This window comes from Balaenoptera musculus, chromosome 4 (genome assembly GCF_009873245.2).
Source record: "Balaenoptera musculus isolate JJ_BM4_2016_0621 chromosome 4, mBalMus1.pri.v3, whole genome shotgun sequence".
Classification (NCBI taxonomy): domain Eukaryota; kingdom Metazoa; phylum Chordata; class Mammalia; order Artiodactyla; family Balaenopteridae; genus Balaenoptera; species Balaenoptera musculus.
Window position 1 is genome coordinate 29335714 of NC_045788.1, and position 18009 is coordinate 29353722.

Consider the following 18009-nt stretch of genomic DNA (forward strand, 5'->3'; position numbering starts at 1 on the left):
ATAAGAATTAACTTCATCTGTTTTACTAGAAAATTTTAAATTACCTTTGTGTCTCACATTATCAATCTATTTCTTAGACAAAGATGATCTAAAGAGTTAGTAGAACTAAAATATTGACTGTGAAATATCCCTCCAAAAAATGTCTTTTTATATTAAAAGGGCTTAATTATACGAAACATATCTATTAAAACACTGATAAAATTAACTATATATAAAAGGTGCACTAGGAAATCCAAGTGCAAAACTCTTTATAGTCTCTGTTGGACTTGGGTTTTCATTACACTCAACACTGCAACACTACTCCATCAAACACTGAATTTGTACTCAGCATAAAACTAACCTGCTCATTCTGAATGACTTGGCAAATGCAGGGTTTACAAAAGACGTGTGCACAATGTGTTATGACAGGAACCGTTAAAGAATCCAAGCAAATTGCACATTCTTCATCAGAACCTGAGCTCAGAATTAACTTCATCTTCCTTATTAACTTCTTTCGTAGTTCTTCAGGTGTATCATTTCCTAGAGAAAAGGCTGAAAAATTAATTTCAGAGCAAGACTTGTAATATGACTAGACAATCTTAATCTTCCTTATATAGGGAAAAGTTTTGCTTGGGTAGTCTTAAGTCTTTTTATTTATTTATTTATTTTTATCACAGGCAAAAGGCATGATTTAAATTTGAAATTTTAAGAAAAATTCAGAAGCTTCACATAACATACCTTACACAGAAACATCATTGTAACACCATCTGCGGGTACTACCATAGAATAAAAGGCTGATCCAATTTGAACCTTTCTTCTAAGACTATCACTGGAAATCCTTGAAAACCTCATTAACATTTCATTTCATTGTTGAGAGGTTCTTGAGTGTATTTCTAGTTGAGTCCTATTCTAAAATCAATGTCCATTTGACAAATAAACTAAATTTAGGCCATATGAAAAACTTCTCATTCTTATTTAAATATCTCTAATAAATATGATGTGTAAACCAACCACATTTACCTACCTGAGGGACCACAGGAAGACACTGCATTTGTAAGAAGGTGAGTATGACAACAAATCTGCCGCAATCTAAGCAAAAGACCCAGGACGTCTGCATAGTGTGCAAGGACAGTCCCTTCGTTAAAATACCTAGAGGTAAAAACGTTAAATATTATGAAGGCCTCTAAACAATAATCTTTCCTATTCTAAAACAGTGCAACAAAAATGGCATTGTTTGCTTCTTCCCTGGAAATCACTTCAAAACATGAATGGAAAACAGAAAAGTGAACTCTATCTTTAATGAAACCAGGAGAGATTTGTAACAATAAAGCAAAGTATATGAGAAATGGCTGCCAACTGCAGTAGAAGTCAAAAAGGAAGATACTGAGAGATATGACTGCAGATCTCAAGCAGACCTGCCAGAGCACAATTCTTCAAAATAGACAGCATGCCCTAAGGAGAAAATCACCATCTCTTATGTGCATGGCTCATGGCTTGAACGTCCCTGGACAAGTTTATACCAAGACGGAGGGAAGGCAAGCTGAATAAGGAAACACGTGGCCCTACTGTGTTTTCAGAAAAGACTATAACCACAGCATTCCATATCGTAAGGAACCCTAAAGTTTCTGATCTCTGTTTTATGAGCACAAGTAAAATCTGAAAGAACTCACATGTAACCCTGAGTCATAATTAAATAAGGATATATTTCCTGCTAGTCGAGGATACAGCTATGACTCCTGTCCCTTCATATCAATCTCTTGCAAATAGCTAGTCCAGAAAGAACTCAAGACATCCATACATGAGTAACAATCAGCAAAGAGCAAGGGAGAGAACAAATGGCAGTGAAAGAAAACTCACCAGAAAAATGTTGCCATAGAGCAAATAAAAATTAGGACCAAGAATGCTGCCATGATTTAACACCACTCAATAAAACAGTTCCTCCTAAAAAACACCAATAGCTTAAAGCAGAGACAAAACTTGAAAAGGTAAAACAAAACAGAGACCAAAGATGAGCTGGTACAGCTAAAAAGTATGAAAGAGAAAAGTAAATTATCCGAGGAGGCCACAGGGAAGCCAGCATAAAAGGGACTAGCCACTGATAAAAACGTAAGAAAGAATGTGGGAAACAGGATTGAGAAAAGCAAAATTAAACGAAAGATGTAAGTGATTAGAATAAAATGATACCTCTGGAAAAAAAAGAATATCCAGCATACACAGAGAGAAATGAAATAATGGAACAGGAAACAGTATTTAAGAAAACTTTCCCAAAAGGGGGTGCAGGGGAAGACTGGAATCTACAGATTTAAATGGTACCACATGTTCCATAAAAAAATCAACAGAGATCCTGGTGAAATTGCTGGACTTTAAAGAATAAAATAAAAATCAAGGTTTTCCATGGAACTATTCAATATAAAATACAGTAGAACAAAGACAATACAGGTTCTGAAGAAAGAATGGGTGATCCAAAAATTATATAGCAAGGCAATCTGATATTTAAGTATTAAGGCAATAGGAGAAATATAGCCTAATGGTTAAGAGGACAGACTCTAGAGCTAGACTGTCTGAATTCAAAATCTGGCTCTGTCAATTTAACCGTGAAAACTTGGGCAGGTTTCTCAACCTGTGTCTTGAGCTTCCTCAGCTGTAACAGTGGCATAATACATACCTCACAGGACTGTTGTATTAAAAAAGTTAGTACATGCAAAGCATTTAGAATAGTGCTGGACTATGGTAAATGATATGTATCTGCTGATATTATTAGTAAGAGTAGTATTATGGCAACAAATGCTTCTCAGTATTCAAGAATGCAAGGAATAGGCAATATAAAGACTGAACTTACAAATTCTAGAACCAAACTACCTGAATTTAAACACCACCTCTGTCATTCATTAGCTGTGTGACACAGTGTAAGTCACCTAACTGCTCTGTGCCTCGGATCCTTCATCTGTAAAATGTAGGTAATCCCTGTACTGACTTAATAGGATTGTTGTGAATTAATACACATAAAGCTCTTAGATGAATGCATAACATGTAGTAAGTGCTCAATAAATGTTAGTAAATGTATTACCTATTAAGATTTTTTTAAATAACATTTTTTCTCTGAGAACACAGTTTCAATAAAGTTACTCTTTTTCAACCTTTTCAAACAGAATAACATTTACCAATAGTCTAATTATTCCCTGGCATCACTTCTTACACTGAAAATGAATATTTCAGTTTAAGAAATTTCTTTTGAGTGCCAGATACCGAAGTAGAAGTTTCCTCCTACCTCACCAGCTACTCCTATCTTGTTAGAACTCTTCTCTAACTTCACTCACTCTCTTGGTGATCTTATCCAGTCTCCCGGCTAAAATTAACATTTACACACAGGTGACTTTCAAATTTATATCAAACCAAGAGCATTCCCATGAACTCTAATCTCATATCCAACTGACTATGTGACATCTCCACTTGGAAATCACACAGGCATCACACAATCAATGTGTCCAAAGCTGAGTTTCTCATCTTCCCTGAAAAAACTCTGCTCCTCCCTATAGACCTATTCTGCAAATGGCAATTCCATCCTTCTAGCCACTCATGTGAAAAACCTTGCAGTTATCTTTCACTCCTCTCTCTCACACCCCATACTGTATCAATCAGCAAGTTCTGTTGGCTCTACCTTCAAAATGTAACAGAATCCGGGCATTTCTCACCCCCTTCATCACTACTACTGTAGTTAAAAAAAAAAAACACCATCATCTCTTGCTTTGATTTTTGCTACTGTTCTCCCTACTTATGCCTTGACTCTACAATGTAAGTCTTAACACAGCAGCCAGTGATCCTTTAAAAATGTAAGTAAAATTAAGTCACTCGTGGTTCAAAACCCTTCCTTCAAAGGTTCCCAAATCTCATAAACAGTAGAAGCCAAAGTTCTTCAAATATGCCACAATGCGTGACGTAACCGTCATCCACCCCCACTCCAACAGCTCTCTGACATCATCACTATTTTCCGCCTTGCTCACATTATCCAGCCACACCTGCCTCTCTGTTGCTCAAGCTCCCCAGGTATGCTCCCAGCTCAGGGCCTTTACACTTGCTGTTCCCCTCTGCCAGAAATGCCCCCCAACCCCAATCTCCTTTAAATCTTTTCCCACATATCACCTTCTCAGTGAAATCATCTTCCCTGAATACCCTATAAAAACAGCTTCAGTGCTCCCTTACCTCCTTTCTCTGCTTTACTTCTTTTCCATAAAACTTAATTTTTTAATCTGTTACCTCCCACTGAAATATAAACTCCTTGAGGGTAGAGATTTTTGTCTGCTTTACTCTGCTGTATCCCAATGTGTACCACAGTGCCTGGCACACAGGCACTTAATAAATTTTGGTTGAAAGAATGAATATGAAGGAAATTTGAATCACCACTGCAAGATTTTGAACTCTGAAATCGCTTGCTTAGAACAATCTTTCTCAATATTCCTAATTCCTATTAAACCTGCTTTGTACCTCACTGAAGTTCTTATGTTTTGAAGATTCCCCTATATTCTCAACCCTGTCCTGCCTTCACTTGTCTCCTACTCATTCTGGTTCCTTCATGCATTCACATCAAACATGCTCTTGCTTAGACTAGAATTTCTCACCTACCAATCCCCAATACCTTTAATCTACACTTCATCAGCTCCTAGTTCCAGATTTCCATGTGTGGTTGGAAAGTCGTACTGATTTAACTTTTACATAGATCCAATACCATGTGGAGCCTGTCTACCCCTCTAAAAACCTTACTTTTTGCAATGGCTGCAAATCCAGTCTACCTTCCTCAACTTCCCACTGCCTTACTCTGTACATATCTTGTCTCATAGTTCACTGATTATACTCTTGATATTATTTACCTCCATAGTAGGCTTTATTTTTCTCCACCAATTTGTTTTATTCTCTTTTCTATCTGTAGTCTCTTCCATGTTCTCTTCCTCTCAAAGCAATTACACAAATAAAACCATCAAACAATTGATCCAGCAGCCAACTGTCAATCCTATCTACCAGTCTTCTTCCTTTTAAAGACAAACTTCGTGAAAAATGGTCTACCCCTACAGCTGGCTACTTCTTTGCAATCCCTTTACTCCTACAATTTGGCTACATATCTCATCATTCTAGTGAAACCATTCTGGGAGTTTATACCGGTAACTTCTGAATCACCAAATTACTGTAAATAGCCTTTACTAAGTCTCTGCACTATGTGACACTACTGACCATATATTCTTTCTTGATTACAGTCTTTACTGGAATTCTGTAACAGTTTCTCTACTTTCTTCATACATCTCCCCTTGACAGAATCTCTTCCAGTGGCTCCTCTTTATTTTCCTATGTCTTTAATGTGGAACGTTCCCCCAAGTTTTAGTCCTTAATAGGTTTATTTTCTCTAGATATACTTCTCTCAATGTTTTTAATCTTCTCCCATGACATAGAACCAGGAATAGAAGCAAGCAAGGTCTTCTGACTAGCAATCCAAGACTTGCCATTTCACGTAAACGTTTTTCCTAACTTAAGGAATTACTTACCTGGTGAATTATAATATTATTTCACTCAGTTGAACTATTAATTTGTTAAAAAGTAAATAGTTAAAAAAAACAAATTATACTTCAGTGCACTTAATAAGACTTTATTGCTAACATACCTAAAAAATGCTATTCAATTAAAGTTAACAAAGAAAATAAAAACTAATTTCTAAAATGACTTTCTTTCTCCATACCTTCCAATAGTAGCTCTGCCTTCATTTTTCACAGACTGGTAAATCTTCCTCTCTTCATCTGAAAGTGTAATGTGCTGAATAAATACTTTACGTTCTGGTAACTCCAAAACAGGTTTTCCTCTAATTTTGCTTGTCTTTGTTCTTCTAAGTGTAATATTTTTAATTAGGGACTGTAAACGCCTAATCAAAATAAAAGAAATAATCACATAACTTTTTATTTCTTCATAAGTTAATAATTCAATGAGAACAAAAAAGAATATCTTAATCTATTACCGTTCTATAACCTTAGAGATTTTAACCTTAAAGAAAAAAAATCTAAAATCTAAATCTAAATCTAAAAAAAATCTTAACCTTAAAGATTTTTTTTAAAAAAATGCTTGTTTGAGGTTTTATCCAATCTTATAATGGCAGACATATTCTACAAAGAGAAATTTATAGCAACAAAATACATTTAAATTTGACCTCAATTCAGTACCTGTCACAGTTTAATCTTTTATCCTGTCCTTATTTTTCTGAAGCTCTTCTCCCCATTTTTCTAATCACTAACCCTCTTTTTACTTCTCAATTCTATCAACTACACCACCCAAAGTTTGACACTCAAATTCTTAAAAAGTACCTATTAAGCGCAAGGCATTATACTAAACATCATAAATACATAAAATGAGTAAGATCTTATCTTCAAAAAATTTCTCCAGTAATATGAAAATCAAGGTACATAAATAAGTAATTTTTATAAAGTAATGAGTGCCAAAAATAAAAATTAAAACATGATGTGACAATTCAGAAGAGGGATAAATGCCTTCTAGATTCTACAACCTTTAAAATCTCTTCTCAATATCAGAAAAAAAAAAGGAAGCAACTCTTTAAAAAAAGATTTTTTCCTAACAATGAAATATAAATACAATTTCTTAAATCAGAATTTAAATAGTTGGTTCTGAGGAATCAAGTAGACAGTACTGCAAACTAGGTTAGTGGCTTTTGAATCTTTTTCACCGTAACCCACAGTAAGAAACATATTTTACTCCATCCATCAAACATACAGAAACACATATACATATAACAGAAACAACCATTTCACAAAACAATACTGTGTGTGATGCACTCTGCTATTTTCCTAAATCTTCTACTCTATTTCATTTTCTTTAATGAACAGCTATAATGCTAGCTGCCATCTTTATGATTTCACAAATGCTAATGAATCCTAAACCCTCTGTCTGAAAACCACTGCTCCAGGCAAAAAATTTGAACATTAGCCTAGTACCTTCAAAATGGCTATCAGCAAGCTGATATTTATGAGAAGTTGAGTTTTTATCTGTCTCCACCAGAAACAACTTTCTGTCTTGTAAAACTCTTGTTAATGCCACTGTATTACCACATCATTCGGCTATCACTATATAAAGCTATACAACAGGGGTCCCCAACCCCCAGGCCATGGACCGGTACCTGTCCGTGGCCTGTTAGGAACCAGGCTGCACAGCAGAAGGTGGGCAGCAGATGAGCAAGCAAAGCTTTATCTGTATTTACAGCTGCTCCCCATCACTCGTGTTACCGCCTGAGCTCCGCCTCCTGTCAGATCGGCGGCAGCATTAGATTCTCATAGGAGCGTGAACCCTACTGTGAACTGCGCATGCGAGGCATCTAGGTTGTGTGCTCCTTATGAGAACCTAATGCCTGATGATCTGAGGTGGAGCTGAGGCGGTGATGCTAGCGCTGGGGAGCGGCTGCAAATACAGATTATCATTAGCAGAGAGGTTTGACTGCACAGACACCATAATAAATCAATTGCCTGCAGACTCATATCAAGACCCTATCAGTGAGTAGCAAGTGAAAACAAGCTCAGGGCTCCCACTGGTTCTGCATTATGGTGAGTTGTATAATTATTTCATTATATATTACAATGTAATGATAATAGAAATAAAGTGCACAAAAAATGTAATGCGCCTGAATCATCCTAAAACCATCCCCCACCCTGCCCCCGTCCGTGGAAAAACTGTCTTCCATGAAACTGGTCCCTGGTGCCAAAAAGGTTGGGGACCACTGCTATACAAGATAAGTTATGAAAATTTAGTGCATATTGGATTCTCTGAGCATATAATGTTTTTCCTGTCACTGCTTAATTTATTAATGGTGGTTTTGAGGGTAAGAGCAACACACAAAGACCATATAGCTCTGCCTTCCTTCACAGTTTTGACTAAAATCAGGGGAAAGGAGGGTTAACCTTTTAGTGGTAGGTAGAAATTTTTATCCCCCAAACAAGAATCATCAGATTTTTGAGAGTCAAAGACATTAAGCTGTAAACGCTTTTTGGAGAGGAAAGCCAACAGTCAGGTTAAAATAGTAATGAAAGTGGCAACTGCTTCAAGCTGCTAATAATTATTTGTAGCTAATATTAATCAGTTGTCCTGAAATTACTTACCTAAGTCCTCCTTCATCTCCCATTGTGACAGGACGCTGTATTGTTCTATGCCACCATTCTCTATCAAGAAATGGTTTAAGTTTTAAGAAGGAAAGAAGAGACCACAAGTCCTTTAAAGAATTCTGAATTGGAGTGCCTAAAAAGAACAGAAAACTGTTATAACTCTATAGCCAGAGTACACAATCAAAATATCCACCAGCCCGATCAACGGAGACAACACTTGAAAATGGGCACTAGGGCTTCCCTGGTGGCACAGTGGTTGAGAATCTGCCTGCCGATGCAGGGGACACGGGTTCCAGCCCTGGTCTGGGAGGATCCCACATGCCGCGGAGCAACTAGGCCCATGAGCCACAACTACCGAGCCTGTGCGTGTGGAGCCTGTGCTCCGCAACAAGAGAGGTCACGATAGTGAGAGGCCCGCGCACCGCGATGAAGAGCGGCCCCCGCTTGCCGCAACTGGAGAAAGCCCTCGCACAGAAACGAAGACCCAACACAGCCAAAAATAAATAAATAAATAAATAAATAAATAAAATAAAAAAAGAAAATGGGCACTTCGTTCTAAGCAGACCCACTAACTATTAAGCTGTGACTATAATCCTTTGTTAAACATATACACAATCTCAAAATACAGTCTGGCTCTGATTTTTAGCTCTCACTTGCCATACTAACAAAAAGACCACAGACCCCGTAAACTCAACTTTCTCCTTATCAAGAACATTTGCTTATTTGATTTTTAAATCAGCAGCACTAGCAAGAAGAAAAAAACTAATTTGAGTTTATATTCTCGTCCCCATCTTCCAGTACAGGTTCATGAGTAGCAAACAAACTCCATGATGGGAAGTAGAGAAATCAAGATTCTAATTGGAGGATTAAAGTGTCTAGAGTTCCAAAGTTCAAAAATAAGTCTAGTGACTGTTCCATAAATGAACTATAATTCAAATGTTGCTATATCATGGGCAGCTATAAAAAAAAGTCAAAATGTTTTATTAAATGATTTCTATAATTGATTTTTGGGAGAGACTTTATATCCACTTGAAGTTTACAAAGTTACCTCATAACTTACTTAACCATACATATTTGGGAATTCATTTTTTTTAAAGTATATGCTATCATTACCTGTCAATACCCATCTTCTTTCTGCTTCTAAATCAAGTACAGCTTTTGTCTGCTGAGCATTTGGATTTCGTATGGCATGTCCTTCGTCCAGGATCACTCTTAGCCACCTTATGCTATGTAGCGGACTATCGGCTTTCGTCTGAAATAAATGTTTCATATGAATTAAAAACACAGGAAAGTAAAATAATACTTTATGTAATTTGATAAGTAATATGAGTTGTTATTCTTTAATATCATCACTTACTATGTGGTAGGTACTGCTTTAAGCACTACATATATTAAATTATTAAATGTTCACAAACTTAAGAAGTATTATTACTCCTATTTTACAGATGAGAAAATTGAAGCACCAAGGTGTGACGTATGTTGCTCAAAGTACCACAGCTATGAAGTGCAGAGCTAGCATTCAAACCCAGGTAATCTAGCTCTCTGATGAGACCTTGGTCCAAAACACTGAGCTATTCTTATTCTGCCTCAGATTCAAACATATGATGATATAAAAATCGTCAGTAAAAAGAATTATTTGAATATAACATAATTACTTTTATGTAAAAGTTAATGTTCTTACCTAAAGACTAAAATTTTTATAGTAAAGTATTTTGGGAAACATTTTAACTTAACAACTGGAATTATAGGCAAACAACAATTAGAATTCTAAATGAACTGAGAAACAAATTTCAGATACAAAAAAGCTTATTTTTAAATTGAGATAAACAATTATCAAATCACTATGACAGAAAACAATATTCTAGAATATCAGAAAAAGTAAGAATTCATTTGCAAATTGCTATATACACTTAATTACAATTCAGATTTTAAAATTTAAGTGTTCTAAATATAAAATATTCCTAAATTATTATCTAAAGGAAGTTGAACCTTGTTCTTTTTTTTTTTTTTTTTGGCAATATATTAAAAAACAATTTCCTCTTGGGGGGACTAGAGAGGCAGAGCTGCAGCATCACCCTCCAAGAGGTGACCCCCAGTGCCAGCCCTCCACACCAGTACAGGAGGGCCAGGCAGCCCCACAGCCCAGCAGACGGGGTCCCTGGGCTCAGCTGCTGGGCTGGGAGGACAGCCTGATGCTCAAGTTTCCCCATCTGTACAGTGTGGTAAATCTGTGCAGATAGTGTGGTAAATGCCGCACCTGAAGAAACCTGTGAAACTCCTGATTTAGAGATCCTTAATTTGGGGCTAGAACCCATGGATGGGATTTAAGGCACTCCTACCAGTTCCTGAAATTATATACAAAATTATGTGGATATGTATGCACATGAATGCTTCTGGAAAAAGGGTCTAGAGCAGCACTGTCGAATAGGAATGTCATGCAAGCCACGGATGTCATATTAAATTTTCCAGTAGCCACACTTTAAAAAGTGACAAGATATAGGTAAAATTAATTTTAATAATATATTTTATTTAAAAAAATTTCCTATTTACTTCCTATATATTAAGGGAAGAGTATAAAGCCTGAATTTTAGAACACTTTAGAAACCTGAAGCAATTACTTAAATTCAACTTCCGAAAATCTCTGGGTGTCAACATACTTACTCCATAGTCATGAGTTAAAATATTATATGTAGTCAAAATAATATCCTGTTTCGAAAGCAAGGCTGGGTCTCTAACACGATCAGGACCATAATAAACATAAAAATTCAAGTGCACATCTGATTTTATATGTTGTCCAAACTGGTCCTAAAAGAAAATTAGAAATATTTTAATAATAAGTAGGTTAGTGTCAGGTTCAATATGTGTATAAAATGTACTGTCTTGGCAGTAGTGTCACAAATCAAACTACTAAAATTGCATAAAAACAAGTTTCATGCAATCTAAACTAAAACCACAACAATGATAATAACAATACTAGTTATTTTATTGCCAGGGAAACTGACATATATACAATAATAATACATTATATAAATTTTGCCTGTCCCTACCAGTGGGCAGCTGCTTCATTTTTAGAAGGAAAAAGCAACCAAGCTTTTTTAAAACAGTAAGTTTTTTTTAATTTAGTATTTTACAAAAAGGGTCTTGAATGCTTCCATTTAGTGACTTAATATTATCAAAATTAAACACTGAAAGAACAGTAGGCAATATTTTCATGAATGTAGGTAGAGATTCAAGCACAGTATCTACTTTCGTTCATTTATTATAGGCCTACTGTTTGCCAGGTATCAACCAGAAAGGTGGTACAGCTAACGAGAAAAATAAGACCTGGTCCCTGTCCTCCTTGACAACATGATCAGTTTTAAAAACTTGAGAATTTTTTGTCTGCTTTGGTTTTTTTAACTCAAGAAAACAGTAGATCTGGGAGATTCTGAGCAGGAAAAAAAAAAAAAAGATTAGAAAGAGACAGAAGGTACTAAGGAGACACAGCTGGGAAACTATTAGATGAAAAATGGTAAAGATGATGAAGACCTATACAAGACTGGCAAAAGTAAGAACAGAATGGAAAGGACTGGTGTGAAAGACAGTGACTGATGGGACTTGAGAACTAATTAAATATGGGATATGAAGAAAAGGGAGAAGACAAAAGAAGACTCTGATACTTAAAATAACTACCAGAAGAACTGTGTGATAAAGATACAGAGAAGTTTAAAAAAAGAAGGGAAAGCAGGCATAAAGATGAGAAAGAGATAATGAGTATTATTATTTTAGACATTTAAAATTTTTGGTCACCATAGAACATCTGACTGGAGAAATATACTACAAAAATTTAAATACTGGCCTGTAATGCAGGTGTAGATACAGACTTTAAAGTTATCAGTAGACAGTACATGAAGCTGCAGGAATGAATAAGATTTTCTAAGGAGAACAAATACAATGAGGAAACCAGTTAGGGGAAAAGCCTGCAGGGAGCAATATTTAAAAAGCACAGCTTATGCTTCTATTGGGAGATAAGACATGACATCTGAGATATGATTTTAAATATTCCAGCAAAGAAAATAATAAAGCAAATGTGGTAAACTTTTGATTCTTGAATCTAGATGACTAATGGAGATCTCATTACAAATTTTCATAATACAAAAAAAAAAAAAAGCTTTAAGTGAAAAAAAGGCAGACTACATAGGAAGCATGGAAGGAAGAGGTAGAGAAAACAGTGGTCAGAAAATTGGGATAGCAAACAAAATCTTGGGCAGGGGACCAAAGAATATCAAAGTTTCAAGAATGAATACAAGATCAATTTTTTAATTTGTAATTTATGTTCATTCCCTCTCTTTACCAAAAGGATAAAAGATTTACAAAATAACACATAACAAAAAGTAATAAAAGGGAAACAAAGTCAGGGCAGAGGAAAAGAAAAAGGGAACTCACTGGACATGGCAACAATGAAGTCTCTGAAGGCCTTCAAAAAGAGTTTCTGTGGAGGGTGGGAGCAAAAACCAGACTTACCGTGGGCTAAAGAGAGAATGAAATCTGAAACAATAAACGCAAAAATACAGAAAAGAGGATAAAACATGAAAGAGTAAAGGTGAAAATGCAGAGAATTTTTCAAGAAATCTGGTGGAAAACGAAAGGAGAAAGAGAACAGTATGAAAAAACTGAATCAACAGGTTACCTTGAAATGAAAGAGAGAATATTTGTGGAAAGATCAGACTTGACATAAAAGAAAATTAACTCTTTTGGAGAAAGAGAACTATAGTGTTGAGTTTCTAGTCACTGTGCTGGTTGCGTGTGTGTGTGTCTGTGAGAATGAAATAGGTATTATTATTTAATTTTCCATTGGGAGGATGAATAATCTGTCCAAATATCCAGAAAAATTATGCGGTGTAAGTGGGATTGGTATCTTCCTCCTTTAACTGGATTCTTTCCCATGTTTGAAGACAAAGAAGGGAAGAAAAGGCACTTCTAGCTTGTTTATTACGGTGCTAGGTTATGTTACCGGGGGGCTTGGAAGAGAGCAGCTTGTCGAGAGATTGCAAAATTCTAATTCTTACCCCTATATGCTCAACCATCACTCATTCCTTTAAAAGTCAGTTTTTCCATAACCTCAGTAGGCATGATTTTGCCAAGGTTTCCTTTCTTAAGTTTATATACTAAACTTTTGGTTTTTTTCCAAATATAAAATTATAATGAAATACTAATTACCGATCTTAAAAATACATATCCATGGCCCCAAGCAGTTAAAAAATCACTGTTCTTTTGTTTATACCTCCATTAATACTTGTAAACCTCACCCTGAAACTGCTATTCAAGTACCCATGTACTGTCTTTCCAGCAATGGACCACACATCAAAAGAAATAGCATAGCTTTGTTGGAATAAAAAAAAAAAAGAGCAAAAGAGAACTAAAACTCATCCTGGTCCTAAGAGGAAAAATGACACTAATGAGAAGACAGTGTAATTAAAAAAAATAATAAATAACACCAAAAACTTATAATAAGAAGATAAAAGCCAAAGAAGGCAAAGCTACATAAAAGTCAAGAAGATATGAAAGAGGTCACAGAATTTGACAATTAGACAATAACTACTAATTTTTTCCAAGGAAATTTAGAGAACTGGTGGCAGAAGGCAAGTTACAATGAGCTAAGGAGTTAGAAAAAAAAAGCATAAAGTGGAAATTGAACCCCAAGAGTTATGACAGTGAATGCAAGAAGAGTAGCAACTTAAAGGTGAGACATAATAAAGAGAAAGTATTTAAAAGTGTAAAAGATCTGAGTATGTTTCATGAAAGAGCCAGTGGAGAGAGACTGAATAACCAGGCAAGGGGAAAAATAACATACAAAATGAAAAGGCAGAAAGAGAAGGAATCTAATGTATAGACTAAGGTATTGCTCTTACAAAGAGTAGGACCTCTTCCACCTCTGAGATTAGAGGAGGAAAGGCCAGGAGAGATGCAGATAACCTTGGAGATGGCAAGAATGGAAGTTCACATCCAGTGGTCTTTATGTTCACAATGCTTCCAATAGAGTCATTATTTCATTATAACATGCAGCTTGAAGCTCAAACTGGAAAGGAAATAGAACCAAGCTGCTCCTACACATAACACATAAAGAGGTTCCATTCCAATGCAATGTTTTAGAACAGAAAAGCAATCTGGAGGAAGAAGAAAAAAAAAAAAAAGACAATATTTTCTGGTGGTAGCCTTAAAAGCATAGGCTCTAGAGTCAGAATGTTGGAGACTATATCTCAGCTCCATCAATTATTGGCTGGATGACCTTAGGCAAGTTACTTAATTTCTCTGTGTTTCAATTTGGTCACCTGGAAAATGAGAATAATAGTTGTGAAGATTAAATGAGAAAATCTATGAAAAGAGCTTAGGGAAAAACTGAGCACATAGGAGCTCACTAAATGTTATAAGCTGTTATAAAAACAAAAGTTACCATTAGTGATGTTCTTAAAAAAGAGGTTCCAACAGTTCATAAATAAGGTGTATTCTTAAATTATACACTTTGGGGGACAGAAATGGAAGAGGCAGAAGTACAAGCCAAATCTTATGACAGCAACTGACAATGTTTCTTTCTCTACTATAAATTTTCAAAGAAAAATTACTTCAATTCAGCAAATATAATCCCAATTCACTTAACAATTACTTCAATTTAAATATAAAGTGCTGACCAAGCATATTTCTTGCAATGAAAGACTCTTTTTAATAGTGTCAGACAAATATAAATTACATGTTTTTAAAGGGCTGTGAAGACTTACAATCCAGTTGCTTAACACAGAAAGTGGACAGATGATCAGTGTTGTTCTTGGTCTCTCTTCAGTATCAGTTTTCTTTGAACTCTCCACTGCAGATGCTCCTGAAAGAAGACACATACTTCAGCTGTTTCTTTTTTCCTCAAACATACACAAAGTCAATACAGATATGACAAAAATGTGCCTCTATGAAGAGAAATGAGGAAGAATTAAAATGAAGGACTTCTGTTTCTAGTCATAATGAAGTAAGAGGAACTAGATATTACCCTGCCACTTCACACAACTGAAAATCCAGAGAGTGATTATTTATGGGGGAAGGCAGAGGACTGTGACTGGGAAGGGGCATAGAGAGGAAGTTTGGAATATCTCCTAATACTCGTTAGGTTATTCATAGTTATTAAAGTTAACATTTGTTTTATGCAGTTTTCTGAATTTGTATTACAGTTAATATGGTAGCCAGACTCCAAGATGGGCCCCAATGATATCTACTTCCTGACAGTCACAACCTTGTGTAGTCCCTCCCACACTCAATAGAAATGATAGTTATAACTTCCGAGATTATAAAAGTTATAAAAGATACAGCTTCTGTCTCAGCTGCTCTCTACCTCTCTCTAGTTGGCTTCCCTCTCTGATCACCCCCTCTGGGGGAAGGCCACCTGCCATATTGTGAGGACACTCACTCTATGGAAGGACACACTACAATTTTATTTTCCATTCCTCTATTGGACAGTACTTACATTATTTCCAATATTTCACTAAAATAATGTGGTAATGAAAACTATTTTTTCATATCTCCTAGCAGATATCAAGACAGTTCTAGCTCATGTATCTTTGGGCTTCATTATATTTGGCCTACTTGCTCTCCATGGTAATTTACACTTCCATCCACTGTGCATTCCTGTTGCTACACAACTTGCCTATACTTGACACTGTGAGATATTTTTTTTTGGCTGCACCACGCAGCTTGTGGTATCTTAGTTCCCAGACCAGGGATTGAACCTGGGCCCTTGGCAGTGAGAGCACAAAGTCCTAACCACTGGACCACCAAGGGATTCCCTGAGATTTTTAAATATTTGTAAATATGATGGATGAGACACAATTTCACTGATCCTTTAATGTGCATTTACCCTATGATTCAGTCTGCCTATCTTTTCCTATGTTTATTGGTTATTTAGCTTTTCTTTCCATGTACTGTACATTTATATTCTTAGTGTCTATTCCCCTATTGGGCTGTCTTTTTTCTTTTTTAAAATTTTTTAAAAAAAATCTTTATTGGAGTATAATTGCTTTACAATGGTGTGTTAGTTTCTGCTTTATAACAAAGTGAATCAGCTATACATATACATATATCCCCATATTTCCTCGCTCTTGTGTCTCCCTCCCACCCTCCCTATCCCACCCCTCTAGGTGGTCACAAAGCACCGAGCTGATCTCCCTGTGCCATGTGGCTGCTTCCCACTAGCTATCTATTTTACATTTGGTAGTATATATTAGTCCACGCCACTCTCTCACTTCGTCCCAGCTTACCCTTCCCCCTCCCCGTGTCCTCAAGTCCATTCTCTACATCTGTGTCATTATTCCTCTCCTGCCCCTAGGTTCTTCATAACCATTTTTTTTATATTCCATATATATGTGTTAGCATATGGTATTTGTTTTTCTCTTTCTGACTTACTTCACTCTGTATGACAGACTCTAACTCCATCCACCTCACTACAAATAACTCAATTTCGTTTCTTTTTATGGCTGAGTAATATTTCATTGTATATATGTGCCACATCTTCGTTACCCATTCATCTGTCGATGGACACTTAGCTTGCTTCCATGTCCTGGCTACTGTAAACAGAGCTGCAATGAACATTGTGGTACATGACTCTTTTTGAATTATAGTTTTCTCAGAGTATATGCCCAGTACTGGGAATGCTGGGTCGTATGGTAGCTCTATTTTTAGTTTTTTAAGGAACCTCCATACTGTTCTCCATAATGGCTGTATCAATTTACATTCCCAGCAACAGTGCAAGAGGGTTCCCTTTTCTCCACACCCTCTCCAGCATTTTTTGTTTATAGATTTTTTGATGATGGCCATTCTGACTGGTGTGAGGTGATACCTCACTGTAGTTTTGATTTGCATTTCTCTAATGATTAGTGATGTTGAGCATTCTTTCATGTGTTTGTAGGCTGTCTGTATATCTTCTTTGGAGAAATGTCTGTTTAGGTCTTCTGCCCATTTTTGGATTGGGTTGTTTGCTTTTTCATGTTGAGCTGCATGAGCTGCTTGTAAATTTTGGAGATTAGTCCTTTGTCAGTTGCAAATGAAGCAACTGACAAAGGACTAATTATTTTCTCCCATTCTGAGGATTGTCTTTTCATCTTGTTTATGGTTTCCTTTGCTGTGCAAAAGATTTTAAGTTTCATTAGGTCCCATTTGTTTCTTTTTGTTTTTATTTCCATTTCTCTAGGTGGTGGGTCAAAAAGAATCTTGCTGTGATTTATGTCATAGAGTGTTCTGCCTATGTTTTCCTCTAAGAGTTTTATAGTGTCTGGCCTTACATTTAGGTCTTTAATCCATTTTGAGTTTATTCTGTGTATGGTGTTAGGGAGTGTTCTGATTTCATTGTTTTCCATGTAGCTGTCCAGTTTTCCCAGCACCACTTATTGAAGAGGTTGTCTTTTTTCCATTGTATATTCTTGCCTCCTTCATCAAAAATAAGGTGACCATATATGCGTGGGTTTAACTCTTAGGCTTTCTATCCTGTTCCATTGATCTATATTTCTGTTTTTGTGCCAGTACCATACTGTCTTGATTACTGTAGCTTTGTAGTATACTCTGAAGTCAGAGAGCCTGATTCCTCCAGCTCCGTTTTTCTTTCTCAAGATTGCTTTGCCTATTCGGGGTCTTTTGTGTTTCCATACAAATTGTGAAAGTTTTTGCTCTAGTTCTGTGAAAAGTTCCATTGGTAGTGTGATAGGGATTGCATTGAATCTGTAGATTGCTTTGGGTAGTATAGTCATTTTCACAATGTTGATTCTTCCAATCCAAGAACATGGTATATCTCTCCATCTGTTTGTATCACCTTTTATTTCCTTCATCAGTGTCTTATAGTTTTCTCCATATAGGTGTTTTGTCTCCTTAGGTAGGTTTA

At 36.0% G+C, this 18009-nt stretch overlaps 1 protein-coding gene across 2 annotated transcripts in view; it reads right to left on the minus strand.

Annotated features, from left to right (window-relative positions):
- The window catches only part of HLTF (helicase like transcription factor), a 69186-nt gene that overhangs the window by 10193 nt on the left and 40984 nt on the right, over window positions 1-18009 (minus strand). For both annotated transcript variants that reach the window (XM_036850311.1, XM_036850310.1), the window contains exons 14-20: window positions 14876-14973; window positions 10782-10925; window positions 9234-9372; window positions 8118-8253; window positions 5702-5881; window positions 1004-1128; window positions 341-519 (exon numbers count right to left, since the gene is read on the minus strand). In XM_036850311.1, coding sequence (XP_036706206.1) covers window positions 341-519; window positions 1004-1128; window positions 5702-5881; window positions 8118-8253; window positions 9234-9372; window positions 10782-10925; window positions 14876-14973 — 1001 coding nt within the window. The remainder of the gene's footprint in view (window positions 1-340; window positions 520-1003; window positions 1129-5701; window positions 5882-8117; window positions 8254-9233; window positions 9373-10781; window positions 10926-14875; window positions 14974-18009) is intronic.